This window comes from Chanodichthys erythropterus, chromosome 14 (assembly GCF_024489055.1).
Source record: "Chanodichthys erythropterus isolate Z2021 chromosome 14, ASM2448905v1, whole genome shotgun sequence".
In the NCBI taxonomy this organism is placed as follows: Eukaryota; Metazoa; Chordata; class Actinopteri; order Cypriniformes; family Xenocyprididae; genus Chanodichthys; species Chanodichthys erythropterus.
This window is the reverse complement of record NC_090234.1, coordinates 33,311,112-33,328,916: the sequence shown is the minus strand read 5'-3', so window position 1 is coordinate 33,328,916 and position 17,805 is coordinate 33,311,112. Positions and strand designations below refer to the sequence as shown.

The 17,805-nt window shown below is 35.8% G+C and overlaps 1 protein-coding gene across 1 annotated transcript; it reads left to right on the top strand.

Moving 5' to 3' along the window:
* The first annotated feature begins 9,493 nt into the window (after positions 1–9,493).
* Positions 9,494–15,112, top strand: crlf2 (cytokine receptor like factor 2). Its single transcript, XM_067410281.1, is given in 6 exon segments — positions 9,494–9,596; positions 11,505–11,662; positions 11,853–12,015; positions 12,940–13,054; positions 13,139–13,217; positions 14,873–15,112. Coding segments are annotated over 6 exon segments (858 nt in total).
* The last annotated feature ends 2,693 nt before the right edge of the window (positions 15,113–17,805 follow it).

Genomic DNA, 17,805 nt, shown 5'->3' with positions numbered 1-17,805 from the left:
GGGGCTTTTATTATGACACAGTCGCCGGCGCCGCTTCCGCTTTTCCGGTCATGAGTTTACGGGAGCTGTCCTTGTCGACAGAACCAGCGGCAGATGGTAAACAGTAATTATGTTCCATAAATAAGTAACACAATCCACCATAAAACGTGCAAGAAGTAAATAAGGAACTGCTTGAAGCGAGCTAGTGGTTTGCTGGACGCTAGACACTACTTCCGCATTTGTTCACGGCACTGTTGTCATGTGGTTTCTACGTCAGTAAAGGCGGTAACAAAGGGTAACTGACGTCATTGACAGGCGACTGCACTGCCCCGTGTGTCACTGTTTAGAATGGGAATTTTCTCATGATTTACAAGTAGTTGAAAACATTAGAGATATTGTTAGTAATAAACTGGACAAAATATATAACACTAGCTTAGTGGTTTTTGGATATTTTACTGCAAAAATTTTACATATTGTACCTTTAACAATAACAACATTAATGCTAATGATATAATGTTAATTAGTCGTATGTTAAGGACTGCCGTGGCATTTGTATTATGGATTAAATCAACATCAGAGACCTGCCACCACAGCCAGTACTGGGCCAGACCTACTGGCCTACCATAGTGTCTCAAAAAGGCAGGTGCAAGTGGCTGTAAGTGTAGTGTTAGGGTGAAGTGCACCAAATGTCTCACCTCTGGAAAAAAATGTTTCGTACAGAAAAAAAGGTGAAGTTTCAAGGATTATGGGGCAGAGTCCTGCAACGGGTCGGGTACCCGCATAAAAGTGGCTAAAACGGGTGGATTGTGACATTCCTAAAATTCACGGGCGGGGATGAAAAATATGTGCACTATTTGTATGTCTAAATTACCATTACACATACACAACAACGATATGACATTTGACCCATCACGTCACCACCAGTGCGACTTTTGTTGATGCTTCTCTTACCCTAGTTGGAGCGAGCGTTGCAGGAGTAGCTATAGCTATATATGGATGAAGTAAAAGTAAGGTTGGCGTGTGGAGCATATAAAATTGTTGACAACGAGTCTTTAAAGCGGAGCTCAGTAAGATTTGTGAAGCTCCCCCTACAGTTTTCTTCAGTGAATCACACTGTTGTAAATACTCCAAGCGCAGCTCTGGACTACAACGCTCACCAGCGCAGTAGTTTTGCAGATACAGTACAAGAAATCTCGATGGAGGTGGGTAATTTTCGAAATTGTCTTATAAAGTCATAATTTATACATTGTTTTTGAATTACTGTAAAGCGTTTTGTCACTCTCGTGTGAACGTGAACATGAGGCGAGATTGTGTCGGGTCAGCGCAGCTCAACTTGCAAGTGCTGTTTTTTGGCGTAGACGTGCTAGTGGGGGTTAGTGCACGCCTCAAACACACCACTACAAGTCAATTAACCATCGTAAGGACTTAGAAAACTATTTATGAAGGTAAAAAAAGTTGCTTCGTTCTGCTTTAAAGGCAAAATCGGATGTGTGGAGAAAGTGTGAAGTAATACGAGTTTAGGAAAATAATATCATAAGCGGCTTAAAACATGCCATAAAGTTTGGGCGTTTGGAAGCTGGGCACATCTTCAAATCACACTTTAGCCTGTTTCATTAGCCCATCCATGACGCTGTTGTGATGTTGAGAGAGGTGCGAGATAAAAAAAAAAATCACTGTAATTGGAATGATTTTAGCGTGTGTGATTTATCGCGGGCACGGATCGGGTAACGGGCCAAATATAAACAGGTTTGGGCGGGTGCAGATTTAATTTTGATATTATCACGGATGAAGGGTCGGATCTGTTGTTAAAATTTGCCGGTACGGGCGGGGGCGGGTCTCGAAAAATGGACCCGTGCAGGACTCTATTATGGGGTGTTCATAACCTTCCTCTCATAAGATTGCGTAATGTTGAATTTTCATGAACTGCAAAGTTTTTGGTTTTATGTAAAAGTTTTATGATACATGATGAACAGTATTATATTTGTTTTTAACTGTCTACATTTGCATTTTTAATAATATTCATGAAAAACGTAATGAAATTCAAAGAATATAAAGCATTATTCAGCAAAAGAGAATGGAATAAAAACACAAGATGTTGGAAAATAAATAGGTGTTGTTTATAATTACTGCTAAAGCGTATAATAGCACCAATTGATTCAATACAAACAACATTTCTGAGGAAAAATATTAACTATATACACTTACACTTATTCTAAGTTATTTCCACTATTGTATGTTGTTGCCGTATGGCAACATATCATAAAGTACCTTAAAATAATAATTTACAGCACTTCAAGTTAAGCCATTCTAAGAAAAGAAAAGAGTCAAATATTTTTTTTTTATAGATTTATCATAATGCTTGCGGTAGAGGGTTAATTATTTATTTATTTTTTACAAATACTTGATTCTTCTAAATTATTCAGTTGTGAAATTAAATGGCAAGTTATTTCATATACTAATTGCCCACGGTCCAATAATAAAGCTGCTCATTTGCATAAAAGTGCGTGATCACATTTCCTCTCTACAACGAAATTCCACGAGGTAAAAAAATGAATTCACATAGTTTTCAAGTTTGTTGAACATTCATCACGCGAATTCGCCTCATTTACCAATATAAAGCGGCCTGGTTTGGAAGTGACTTCTGCACTTTCAGCGTTACTCATATCACACACCGCGGACTCGTGCCCTTTTACTTCATTCAAAATAGTCTAGTGCTGTCGAGTAAAAGATTGTAATGATGACTTAGCCTATTAATATTGCTGTACTATTGTTGCTAGGCCGGTTTTTATTTATTATTTATTATTATTTTGTACGTTGCAACGGACTATTTGTCTTAGCGGAAGCTTAACACAGGTAAGATTATAAAATAATTTAAACTCAAAATAATATTTCATGTTCATGTAGGCCTATTTATTTGATGAGTTGCCCTGTAATAAGCGAGATAATTTACAGTCAGCCTGATATTATCTTGAAATAAATCCCTTCTGGGTGATGCAACATCATCCCTTACATAACACCTACTGACAGCTGCCACACTTGCACAAAAATATATATATTTAGCATGTTAAGCTTTTTGTACATTAGCCTGAAAAGAAAGAAAGAGAGAGAGAGAAAAAAAAAACAATACAGTCACTAACAGAACACCCTCATTGAAACTTCACTTTTGTTTGCAATAAGCATCCATGATAAAGGGTGAAACAGAAAAACGATTGTCTTCCTCAGCTAGATTTCAAAGCTTCTATAATCAAGGCTGATCTACAATCTTAAGCACAGCTGGACACAGTCTCTCTATTATGTCTCTGATTTTGTTTACTCGTATCAACAGACAGACTTTGCAAGTCCTTATAATGAAAGCCATACAAGTCAATCAACAGACAGAGATCAAAGGCCAATGTAATTTACCAAAATAGCCATAATACAAAGCAATCTTCTGTAATGTGAACTGCCTCGTCCGACTCCAAGCATACTGTACATGTCAGATAAATATTAAGTAATTTTCTTCAAATGCAGCCTTGACATGGGTTTGGAATTGCCAGCCTGCAAGTAATTATAATTCTAGTGTTAAGTGCTTTGATATTAAAATGACTGGTTTAAAACCATTAACTTTCTTCAGATAACAGGAAATGTACAATTGTTACCACATGTTGATACTTTGGAAAACTGTGTGTTCATTGACAACATGTGACATGAAATTAAAACATTATCTGCTTTCCTTTATATGAGTTCTCACACATTTTCACTGGAATTTGGTGAAACATCTAAAAACTTGCTCTTTATCTTTTATCATTGCACAATAAACGATTATGTCTGGGCTTTGACATTTATGTTTTGAACTACTAAGCAGACATAAGAAGTCCACTTGATGGCACTGTTGAAATGAAAACAAAACAAAGTAATGGTTGTGAGATGTAAGATGAACTGCTAGAAGAAACATAACAAACTTGAACTTTTTCAACAAATTCTTAACATTAAAAGCATGCAGTTGTATCTCAGTTATTCTTTATATTTGAACTGTTTTGTTTGTTTGTATTTTAAAAAAATAATCCATTCTGAAATTATGTGCAGTTCAGACCTAATTTGACTTAATTTGTGAAAAAAGCAAAGTTTGTGAGATACATTACTTAACCCTTTGTCAGATATCACAGCTAAAGCAGTTATTACAAGCTTCAGTGATTGTGTTCTGTGGTATTAACTGTGGCTATATCGAGGTATCCACTAGATCCAAGGTTTGTTGTGGTCAAAATCCCATGTGCTCTGGCAGCAGCCTCAGTCAGTCAATCCATGAGCAAACACTCATTGAGGTGTGGACTGTGAGAAGGGAAATATTTCATGACAGGGCTTTCATCCAGACCTCTGATGACTCTTTGTTGTTATTTCTGAGTTGTCCCAGCGGACCACTCTTACCTTGCAGTCTGCTGGCTGCATCTCATAAACACACATACATATACACACAGCTCGCTTCAGATGTCTTGCATGCCATGTTCTCTGTCATGTCACGCACCTTTATACTCTTTCATTCCGTTTGAAAAAACAACAACAACAGTAGCAACAATAGCATGTATCTGTAAGGGTGTTGTGTCCTTAATTTTATGTTTATTTAAAAGATAGATCTTTCTTGATAGTAAATGAAGGAATCTTTGTCTTCTAGATTATTAAATCAATGATTTATACAAGGGATTCCTAAACTTTTTTTTAAGCCAAACTTTGAGCTAAAATATTACTTGAAGATTTTAAGTTAATATTTAAATTCACATGTTCACAGTTTAATGTTTTTTTATTATATAATTTTAAAAGTGTTTTATTTAAAATTCTTTAAAATATTTATTCATTTTCATTTTTACATTTTATGATTGAATTATTACTAGTTTTCATCAACTCAGGGTAGTTCCCTGTTGAACCCCCAGGGGTTTGAGCACCCAAGGTCGGGAAAACCCAGATTTTTCTTATACGTCAAAAGTTTGGACATATTTTTATTATTATTTTAAAAATTTAATTATTATTGTACACATGAAAAAAAAATGCAGAACTATACAATGAAATATAAATTAAATACAATATATAAAATATACAATTAAATATAAATTTTGTAAAGAACTACATATTGTAGACTATGCTAAAGAGACAACGCCAGAGCAGAATTATTAATGATTCTGATACACGTGGTGTTTTATTTATTAAAATAAGAAAAAAGAAACATGCACTTACTTTGTTAATAATGCATGAGTCGTCCTGATAATGCTCTAAGATACGGAGAAAGGTCTGACACATTCAGTACCTGTAGTTGGGCCCCAAAGGAACTAGTGGTTAGCGTGGTTAGCTTGCGATAAACATGTTTTTGCTCACCTGCTTTTGTCTTGTACACTGCAAAATGTAAGTGATAACCAAACCTGATAACTCACTAAAAGTAGGTCAGGAAACTGACCAATGCTGTTACATTGACAATGATAATGAACATTTAATGTCAATTTACTGTGAATTTGATGTTTGCGAAGCACTTAGAATTATAAAACTCAGTTAAAGGGATAGTTCACCCAAAAATAAAAATTTGATGTTTATCTGCTTACCCTTAGGAGATCCAAGATGTAGGTGTCTTTGTTTCTTCAGTAGAACACAAATTATGATTTTTTTAACTCCACTCGTTTCAGTCTGTCAGTCGTATAATGCATGTCAATGGGGACACAATCTATAAGAGTAAAAAAAAACATGCACAGACAAATCCAAATTAAACCCTGTGGCTCGTGATGACACATTGATGTCCTAAGACACGCAACGATCGGATTGTGCGAGAAACTGAACAGTATTTATATAATTTTTTACCTCTAAAACACCACTATGTCCAACTGCCCTACACATCTGGTTAGTGAGGTCTGAACGCGCTCTGACAACAGAAGTGATATCTCACACTCATTGAAGTATACGCGTGAGCGATCACTTCCGTCATCAGAGCGCGTTTTCAGACCTCACCAACCAGATGCATAGGGCAGTTGGACATAGGGGGGTTTTAGAGGTAAAATGTATTCTTCTTGTCTATGCATGTTTTGTTTTGTTTTTTTTTCCTCTTATAGATTGTGTTCCCATTGACATGCATTATACGACTGAAACGGTTGGAGTTAAAAATCATCATTTGTGTTGTACTGAAGAAACAAGACATCTTGGATGCCGTGGAGGTCAGCAGATAAACATCAAATTTTCATTTTTGGGTGTACTGTCCCTTTAAAATGTAGATTTAACCAAAGCAACAGCAAGCGGGATGTCTCTTGTACTCCACATCCCTGACATTGACCCTTTTTGTCGACCTTTACGGTGCCCCCTTGCCTCGAACAAACCGACATTGATCATCACGCGCAGTCATGTTGACTTTCAAAAGCTGTTTGTTTGATTGTAAGTAAGTCAGTGGTCAAAGCAAACAAAACAACTATCGTTTTCTTTTCCGCCGTTTGTTTGCGGTGGCTTATTGGCCCTGACATGTTCCAGTGCCTCTGTTTAAGGCCAGTGGTGTCGTTCCAGTGTTTGACGACTGTCACACATCACAAAGCTCCACTTTTGAAGCGCAAATAGGTGACCCTCCACCTCAGTCCCACGTCTCTCTCTTCTTCTCTCTAGCAACAATAACAATCAATTCTTCAACATCAGAAGGTTCTGAAGAACAACTTATAAATCATATGCATCCCCTGCTGGTCTCTTGGCGGCCAAGTTGACTTTACTGAAGCGTTTCTTTGATCCTGCACTGCTTTGATTCACTTTTCTCTCACCCTTTTAGCTAAACATATCATTGGAATTTCGCTCTTTGTTCCTGACAGGTCTCGTCTTAGCTCGGTTTCTCTGCAGACACGCAGCCCTTCCCAGAGGGGGAGAACTGCTCCATAGCCCAGACGTAATCGAGTGCTGCTCAAAGATTTATCCTCATCTTTTGAATCGACTCTCTCTTTCCCCCTTCACTCTCTACCTTGACATCTCCAGGCCGGCGTTCCATCCCTCTCTGTGGCACAATTGAAATGACAAGGTTGGCGTGGTCAGTGTCATTCAACATTTTATAAATGCTGAGCACAAGGCTCATTAATCTCTATTACAAGCAGATATCTCGAAAAAACAGTGGGATGCAGGGGATCTTTGAAACTATCCTCCTATATACATTTATTGAGAGAGATTTCTTTGTAATCTCGGAGACCGCAAGAATTTTATGAAATAATATTTCAAAATGAATCTTATTTTGCCCTCAGTTGTTTTAGCATTTTTTTTCCTAACACTTCTTAATTTTCATTATTTACTAGCTGCTTATTAGTGTACATAATACTAGGATATTGTCTGTTTATAGTACTTATAAAGCACTTATTAATGCCTTATTCTGCATTACCATATTATACATCCCAATGCCTCAACTCAACAACTACCTTACTACCTATTAATAAGCAGTAATTAGGAGTTTTTTAAGGCAAAATTCATAGTTAATAGTTGGTTAATAGTGAGAATTGGACCCTAATCTAAAGTGTGGCCATTTTTTTATGTTCAAAACCCAGTAAATTGAATTTTTGAGCAAATACTATGCACTTCTCAGAAATGTGAATTTTATATAAATATTTTTATATAGCAACATTATAAAACATTTTTTCTCAAACTTATCACAGCAAAAACATAGTAGAAATACAAATAAATAAATAAAGTAAATAAAAAAAAACCTTAGCATGTGAAAATTCTTATATGACAAGACCCGAGCATAAGTGTAATGTAACATTTTTCTTAGAAGATGTTTAATGCATGTTATCAGATTATAATATTGTTTAGAATCAGGGAAAGTCAACATGATTCTTAAATGTTAAGTATGTTTTTGAAATATTAATGGAATGTTTAAACAGAACCCACAGGTTAATTTGATGAAAATAATAATTAAAAAGGTGTACTTGAAATGCACTGGAATGTTTTTCTAAACAGTTTTCATGACAAGAGGGTAAATAAACACCAACTCACTTCCTTTTGACTTTGAAATATGTAATGAACATCTAGGTGCAAAAACATGATCATTATCTATAACAAAACAACAGCTCCAGGCTCATTAACGTGACTGTTCACATGCAAGACTTCTTGTGCATCTGCTTTTGTGCAGTAATTCATATCTAACATATGATATGTCCTATGCATGAGAAGGAAATTGTCTTTATTGCATGAGGTGTATTAATTCTTCTAGGGCTGGAACATACAGATTATTATCAAACTGCTTGAAAGGTTTGGTTAATGAGACAAGAGACATGACTAACATTTACGGTATATCAAAATGTTAAACTGACTCTTTTGAACAGCTGTGTACAGCTGAAAAATGCTGATGCTACCTCGAATTATTGTTATTAGAAGCAGTGAGAGTTAAATATATATTTATTCATAACATAATTTTTATTATTTGTGGCACAGTCACAACACCATCTGGTGGTAGGATTCTGTGATTGCTAATTGTAGAAGCTTAGTAAGTATTATGGTAGGTTTTAAAGATTTAACAAAAAGTAAAAGAAAAACACTAAGTAAAGTTGGTGTTTTAGCCTGATTATACTTCATGTGTGACCCTTGTTTTCTTCCTTCCTCCCACGGTGGTTGGTTCTAAGTACATCTGATCTTGGGGTGAGATTAGTGAATAAAGTGAATACCAGATACTCAGAAATAATCATACTGTTGAGAGATAAGACTGCCGGGAAAAATATCCAACATATATTCCTTCATAAATCAATTTCTGTATATGGCTAGAAAAAATCCTTATTTCCACCGTTATTGTCCTTAAAAAAAAGAAAGAAAAAAAAACTACAGTTTATTGAACACCCATTAACCACAATGTTAACACAAATATTATTTTAAAAAGGTTTAACATTTAAAACACCTTGACTACATTTATGAAAATATGGTTAATAAATAAAGTAAAAGAAGAAGAAAAACAGAGCTATTTATTTCTGACACAAGAAAATTGAAATCAATTATAATTCTGACACAAATTATAAAAACCTTACTTTGCAGATTTTTATATTAAGCTCTACATTAATATATATATATATATATATATATGATTTCAGCAAAGAACCATCTTCATAACCAATTTTGACTGTCTTGAATTTGTTTTTTTAATGGTTATTTGCAATTAATAGCCCTATTTTTATTTATCATCCATTACCAGAAGTAAAGCCCTTGGTTGTTCAGCAGTACACTGTTGGTTTATGTGAGTGTTCTTCTATAGCATCAAAAGAACTTAAAAAGTTCCCCTATGACTGGGTGAAATCACCAATAACTTCTACCAAGAATCTACCAGAGTCCCAAGAAATAAATGTGAACTGAATAAGGAAGAATTTAAAACTAAACTAGTGAAGTGACAGAGTTAAAATCAAAGCCCTCCCTCACACCCGAACTAGCAGTAAGAAGTGAGGGGGAGAGAACGGGAAGGAAATGAGTGTAGGAACAGTGGGGTTTGGTGATTCAGGTACTATAAATTGTGTCACCTGTTCCTCTGTGCTCTAGACTGAAACTTCTTCATTGATAGATCATGAACAGCTGGAGTGTGTATCTCCTGGTAGTCCTTGCCTTGTGCTTCGCTCCAGAGTCTAGTGCTACTGAGGATTCTGATTATTCTGGTGATGATGAACTTGGTGAGTGAGTTTTTTTTATTTTTTATCTTTAGTCATTTTACTCCTTAATGAACAGAACAAACATTCAATAATTATTGCTTGAAGTAACTTTTGAATTAATTGAGTTGATTACACATTGTTATTTTTATGTGACATATCTATCTATAAAGAGCTGTTAGAACATTTTATCGCTGAGGAGCATGAGAAAAGACTTCTGTATTGGGCAAAGTATTTTGAGAGGAACTTAAAATGTCTCACAGACGCATGATTATTAGACTCATCTCAAACGTGTTTGCCCAATGTAAAAGGTCACAGGTTAAATGTTTAGGAATGGAGCAAATGACACGTATATTCTTGCCAGCGAACATCTGATGATAATGATAAGTTTGCCGATAAGTAGCGATGCATCACACTGCGTGAGCTGTCTAGAGAGCCACATCAAAAGACCCGAGGAGGGGAAATCGTTTACATGAACTGGTGTATCCTGTACACTGACAAAGACTCGTGAGAGCACATTCATTAAATAAAACCCCAAGGTTTTCGCAATAATGTTATTCATTCAGTTAATTTCAAGGCTGTAAACATTCACATATTACTCATACTGTAGGCTCAACATAATATGTGGAGTTTTTTAGCATATTCTGCGGAGTTTCTTGGTCCCACTTTATATTAGGTGGCCTTAACTACTTGCATCAAAAAATAAGTACAATGTACTTATTGTGTTCATATTGTATTGTAAAACATTTTTGCTGCTATTGAGGTGGGATACGGGTAAGGTTAGGGACAGGTTTGGGGTAAGGTACGGGTAGGTTTAAGGGGTAAGGGATGGGCAAACTGTAATTATAAAAGTAATTACAGAAATTAATTACAGATGTAATCACATGCAGGTGTTTTAAAATATAAGTACAATGTAAAAACATGTATGTACACAATAAGTGCATTGTATCAAATGATTAATTTAAATGTAAGTACATAGTAGTTAAGGCCACCAGTTTCTTTTATAATTATACAATTATAACAATAGTGGCTGACTGACTGTACATATTCTCATTAAGTACAATACTCACCAAATAAATAATTACTTGGACATGAAAACTTTATTTGAGATTAAATTATAGTATATAATTTTACCTGTATATTATAGTAAAAGGCAAGTATGGTCCATTACAATGTAAAACCTGAACTCACGAGAAAACAAACTATTTTACGAGGTGGCGATTTTGCATAAATTTGAACAATGTGATTCAAGGTCCAGCCCCAAACAAAGTCAGTGAGAAAGTTTTTACAAAAATGTATGAATGAGATTTTACAGATTCATACGAATTAGCCACCAATTTGCCAAAATGTAAAGAGTGTGTTGCAACGTACAAAGCAATCAGCCTAGCAATGAGACAAATATACCGCAATGATAAAGTAGGCTAAAATGACTCTGAGGTAATTTTCACTACAATCGATAACCAAGACAAAATGTTGCCACTTGCATTTGTATGAAACTAGAACGAGTTTGTGGTGATTCGAGAGACATGAAAGTAGCATTTGATTCATTAACAGTTGCAGGTGAGTGATTTGCTATACAGCCGTGAACATTAGGAAAACTTCGGTCTGTCAGTCGTATATGGCACTTTTGACCAATCAGAATTGTATAAAGAGATCATGTACATTCAGCCAGTTGTTATTACAAAATAAAGCCTGACATTGTGATGAGGACATACTGAAGTCCTCCGATTTCATTTGAATTGATAAGTGAGACGGTCATTATTGAAAAATTTCAGACAACCAAATGCCGAGATTGACCAATGAGAATCAAATATTTCAGAGAAATGTGTAATAAAGCAAAATATTTAATAAACACTTTAAATTGCAGTGATTTTTCAAATTCTGTGGAATATTGTATGACCTGCTACTCATTAATACTGTGTTCTTTTCAAGTGCCCATGGAAGTCTTTGATGCCGACCAGATTGTTTTTAATATTAGTAATACATCACATGGTATTACTTTAACATGGAGGGTACCAAATAATAAAATCACACTGACTTGTTATTCAACTGAAGTGCAGTACAAGAGCCAGTGTGTCAAAGACTGGAAGGTATTGAACACTTACAGACACTTACACATTTGAGCTGCAGTAATGCTCACTGTGAGCATTGAACTGAGGCAAATATGCTTGATACAGTATGACTGGAAAAAATGCTCTTGAATCTGATATAAAATGACACATGCTATTCAAAGCAAAGTTGGAAAATCTTACAGTCTGCTTTGCATTTGCTTATATGCAGAGAACTTCTGAACATAAACAAGGAGATGATGAAGTGTATCATTTGAACCTGTCCACCCTCAGCATAAAGAAAAATTACAATTTCAGAATAAGAATGAGGTTGTGGTGTAATGATAAGGACTGGAGCGAATGGACAAAAGTGCAAAGTTGGGGAAACAATGCAGGTACCGTCTCTGTCTTTAAAGGAACACTCCACTTTTTTTGAAAATAGGCTCATTTTCCAGCTCCCCTAGAGTTAAACAGTTGAGTTTTACCGTTTTCGAATCCATTCAGCCGATCTCCGGTTCTGGCGGTACCACTTTTAGCATAGCTTAGCATAGTTCATTGAATCTGATTAGACCGTTAGCATCGTGCTTAAAAATGACCAAAGAGTTTTGATATTTTTCCTATTTAAAACTTGACTCGTCTGTAGTTAAATCGTGTACTAAGGCCGACGGAAAATAAAAAGTTGCAATTTTCTAGGCTGATATGGCTAGGAACTATACTCTCATTCAGGCGTAATAATCAAGGAACTTTGCTGCCGTTCCATGGCTGCAGCAGTGCAATGATATTACGCAGCGCCCGTGAGCCCCTGCTTGCACAGGAAACGTGCCTTGCAACCATGGAGACGTTTGTGAGAGACGCTGCGTAATATCATTGCACTGCTGCAGCCATGATACGGCAGCAAAGTTCCTTGATTATTACGCCTGAATGAGAGTATAGTTCCTAGCCATATCAGCCTAGAAAATTGCAACTTTTTATTTTCTGTCGGTCTTAGTAGACGATTTAACTACAGAAGAGTCAAGTTTTAAATAGGAAAAATATCAAAACTCTTTGGTCACTTTTAAGCGCGATGCTATTGGTCTAATCAGATTCAATGAACTATGCTAAGCTATGCTAAAAGTGGTACCGCCAGAACCGGAGATCGGCTGAATGGATTCGAAAACGGTAAAACTCAACTGTTTAACTCTAGGGGAGTTGGAAAATGAGCCTATTTTCAAAAAAAGTGGAGTGTTCCTTTAAATCATGTGTTTAGGTTCAAGACCAGAGCCTGGTTTGAAATATATGAATTAACTGGTGATGAAATAAACTAAACATTTTGTTTACAGGTGCTTGTATGGTAGAATCACCTGCCAACATTATGTATTTTGATTATTTTTATATTTTAATAATTGTGCTGCCACTGATCGGCTTTCTTCTTGTTTGTCTGCTGACTCAACAGGGGTGAGTATTACTGACACTTTGGTTATTATAATATTATACAAACAATTTTTACTGAATGCTGATGACATTCTTTGGTCTTGAAAGAATTAAAAGACTGATGCTTCCTAAAGTACCAGATCCCAAACACTTCAGAAATAAGATCATGGACTTTGACCAGTATCAGGTAAGGCCAATGCCATACAACATTTCACATGCATTAATGTTACAGAATACTTTTCAAGATGTTTGTAGTTTTTACTGCTAGAAGATAATTTTTTACATTTTCAAGCCATGTCCTTCTTCAGGTTTTTTTTTTTTTTTTTTTAATGTTTGTGGTTAACATTAGCGTACTTGAAGAGACTTTCACATTTTTTTCTACAACATAAATTACAATTATAGCTCAAATGTGAATTATGATACCTTTCTATGCTTTAAAAAAGGTTGCTAAAAATTGCTAACAATTTGCTACATTTTATTAAGCTTATAAACACACTTGTGGTAGTTGTAGTACTTCTGCAGCAGCTTGTTAGCAATTTTTTTAAATTCATGTTTGAGATTTATATTTTAGAACAAAATGTTCTAAACAGAACTCATAGCTATCAAAAATAAACTCTTTATAAAAATTAAGAAGTTAAAATGTTTACTTTTTTAAAAATCCAGTTTTACCAGTATTTCACATAAATGTAAACAGGAATGTACACATTGAATAATGTCAGAAGACTAGTAAAACTGTTTACGTGTAATGTCAGTTGGGCTTAAACTTAGATTTTTATCCGATAAAAGGCATTTACATTGTTTATTAATAACTGTGCATGTAAACACACACAATAACCTTCGCCACACATTTCTAGTTTTTTTTTACATTCTACAAACCCAGTAGAAATTACTGAAAGAACTAATGGCTCATTAGCGTATTGTATTAGCCTACTCTTAAATAAATAAAGTTTCACCATCATATATGGTTCCATGAAGAACCTTTACCATCCATGGAACCAAAAGGTTCATTGTAGAAAAACGTTCTTTAGATTATTAAAATACTCTTCACACTTAGAAAAAAAATGTTCTTTTAAAGGAATAATATACCCAAAAATGAAAATCCCAAAATTTACTCACCCTCAAGCGATCCTAGGTGTATATGACTTTATTCTTTCAGCCGAACATGATCAGAGTTATAATAAATAATATCCTGGCTCTTCCCAGCTTTGTAATGGCATTGAATAGTGTCTAAAGTTTTTGAAGCTCCAAAAAGTGCATGCATCCATCATAAAAGTAATCCATTCTACTCCAGTGGGTTAATAAATGATTTCTATTTCTAAGGATGACCTCTGATCCAACGTAGGATATATGATGTAGGCATAGCCTTAGTTGGGTCAGATGTCACCCTTCCAATGGAATTCGACTTTCACATGAACGTGTGTAAAGCTCGTTGCTGAAAGCCAGTGATTAAAGTTTATAAAGTTTCAAATATGGATATTTTTAATACAAAAACCCATCGCTTCAATTCAAAAGGCATTTATTAATCCATTGGAGTAGTATGGATTACTTTTATGATGGATTGATATGCTTTTTGGGGCTTCAAAAACTCATTCAATCCCATTACAAAGCTGGGAAGAGACAGGATATTATTTAATTTAACTCTGATTGTGTTCGGCTGAAAGAAGAAAGTCATATACACCCAGGTTAGCTTGAGGGTGAGTACATTTTGGGATAATTTTCATTTATGGATGAAGTGTTCACTGAGATGTTCTTTGGGGAACCAAAAATGTAACTTTTATTTTCATGAATGTCATGTTTGGACAGCTCTAATTAAATAATTTTGCCTGTCATTTCCTTTCTAAGTGGTGGGGGAACCATACGCAGTTGAACGAAGAGTGCACAACAACAGATATTGAGATTATTGACAAGAACGAAAGGGAAGAGCAACATCAGTCTTTGGTAATGCAGCCCATCGACACCAACTATGAGCAACATGACAAGATGTATTGCATCTACTCCTCTGAAACATCTGGTGAAAACACAGAACCACAATATTCTCAGATGGTGTTAGGGTATATTACCCTCTAAAACCACCGAGAGTGACTGAAATCATATTGATCAATGCAACCTAATGCTTTTCAGATGGTGTAAAACATTACAAACGTCATGAGTTGATCTTTAATGCTATCTACAGACTTGTCTCAAGTTTGTGATCCTCACAGTTTGGATGCTTAGCATGGCGTTGTTAGCCCCTGCTGGTAGATCCTCTAACTACACAATATGATAGATCCAAATAGCATCTTTCTCCATTGACAGCCATTCAAAATTAGTCATCTATTCTGATGCAACTAAAGTTTTATGCTGTTTATTTCCAGGGCAAAGCCAAACAAGAGTCTTTGAGATTAATGCAAATGGATACACTTTATAGATATTATAGATATCTAGTCAGTGATCAGGATTGTGGTTAAAGCAAGCTAGTGCACAGAACATCATTTGAGCATATCTACTGTGAGTGCAGTGCAATAATTGGACAATGGAGGGCACTCTGACTATCCTGAAGTGTTAAAGAAGAGTTGAAACATATCAAAGCCAACCAGGAACACACTCTTCACAGCATCACAGGCCTCTCTTAAGGGAGGATGTACGTTAATTTGAAGACTGATTTAAAAGATTAATGTGAAACTGCATAATAGATGTGGAGTTTCAGTGTTACGGCGTAACAAAGCCAGGGCAGCAGCCACACACTCCGATCTGTTGTGACGAACTGGAATGTGGGTGCGTGAGAATGAGCAAATAATCATTAGGAGATAGAAGCAAAAGTGGACAGCACACAGGTGGATAAAGGAAAGCAAAAATATACACTGTTTCAGTCATACCTGTTGCAGCTTATAAAAACTGTGCAAGGTTTTGAAAAACTTTGAAAGGACAAATGACAAAAAAGGTAATGTAAAAAATGTAAAATGAAAAGAAATGGTGTTCAGCAGTCACCGATCAAACAAATTTGTCACAATCATGTGATTCCAAATCATTTTTAAGCACATGATCATCAGGTTTTCCCACAAATTTTCATGCAGCTCAAGTGCTGCTGTCATTAAAGCAAAAAGAGGACAAACCAAATACATTCTGACACTTTTGTCATTCTTCTTTTTTTTTCTCAATCAAATTGCTATGCTGATAAGGTGGGAAAATAAAAGAACATTTTACACATGGTTTCAGACTTTTGGGCCCTACTGTACATACATTTGATACAATACCACAGAAAATCCCTTGATTCTGTCTTTTTTATTGCACAAATCAATTATACTTTATTTTTATACATTGTCAGTGTAAAGATTTGCTAAAAGTTTACAGTTATGGTTCTTTTTACTTTTGCATTTAATAAACACTTTGTTTATTTGTTCACCAACAGTGTGTATCTGTTTTTGATACGCAAACCCACTGCTAAAGGAAAGGATGTGTTTAGGGCTTGGCTGCACAAGACTGCGAACAATTGCAAGATAAACTGACAGTTCTGTAGAAATGATCTTTTAGATAGAGTGGAGGGGGGAATTACCTTGCAAGTATAAAAAAACAAAAACTGATCAACATAATAGAGAAAGTTTACTCAGAATAATAAATGATGCAAGATAAGATAAACCACTTTCATTATATGTAATTTTCCATCTTCGCCTCTTACGGAGAAACACTTTTCCAAGAAGGGGGACTGGAGGTGGTATTAGTTTGTACTTACATACGTGATAATTACCCATGTGTTGCCTGCACTATAGGCCGAGGCAGCTAGTCACCATTGTGACTGTTATATCAGAGTTCACCCCATCTAGAGTCTTCATACCTCCTCCAGCTTACATAAGAGAAGCAACAAACAGCTTGCTCAATTAATAAATTAAGTATGCTAAATATGGCTTACAGTCATGTTTCTGCAGAGCTATTTAATGATAATCAACATTCCAACAATTACATCTTTACACTTTACACTTTTAATTATACATTGTGCTTTTCTGTCTGGCAAACGGGAATGAATCGTGTTCCCTGGTGAATTGTTCTCCAAAGCATTAGGCAAAAACATGTGGATCTATCTGTTATGATTTTTGCTCTTAAATACCAGGAATAACACACACACACACATAGCAGAGATCAGCCTTGCTGGACTAAAATGTTTTATTTATTGTAATGCTTTAGTGGGGGAAGACCCAGATCATGCATTCATTATCATAAAGGCCCCGAGACATTCCGCACAAAGAGCGAGTCGAGTTTTGCGCCTTCTATGGCACCTAAAGAACGTGCAGGTGGAGGAACGCCTAGCTGTGGCGACGTGACAGAAGATGACAATGTCAAAGAACCGCCATCTCTAGCACATAAACTGTCCCTGAAGCAGACACTTAAGGGAGATGTAAAACGCTACACATCTCTGCGTTGTTTTCACTCTCATCAGCTTGTTTTTAATATGCTACGTTGAATGTGTCAGGGCCCCCAGGCGGTAAATGGTGGATGACAAATGTTACTGCAAGCAAACCCACTGGAGGCTGACCATATTGTACCTGTGCCGGGCTTCTTGATGCTCCTTTTTATCAAAAAGCTCAAAGCTGGAAGGAGCGCCTCTTTTGTCACCTACTAGTCTGTTCTGGGTTGTATGTGAGCTTGCGCTCGGTGGATGCACAGTAAAACAGATGTTGAAGATTCTCGCAAAGACTCAATAAAAAAGACTGCAGAGGCCCTCTTTTCTATTCAATTATTTAGAGTTGAAGAAAGAAGCAACAGTATCAACATGTTTCCTCTGAAGCCCAAGCGTTCAGGAG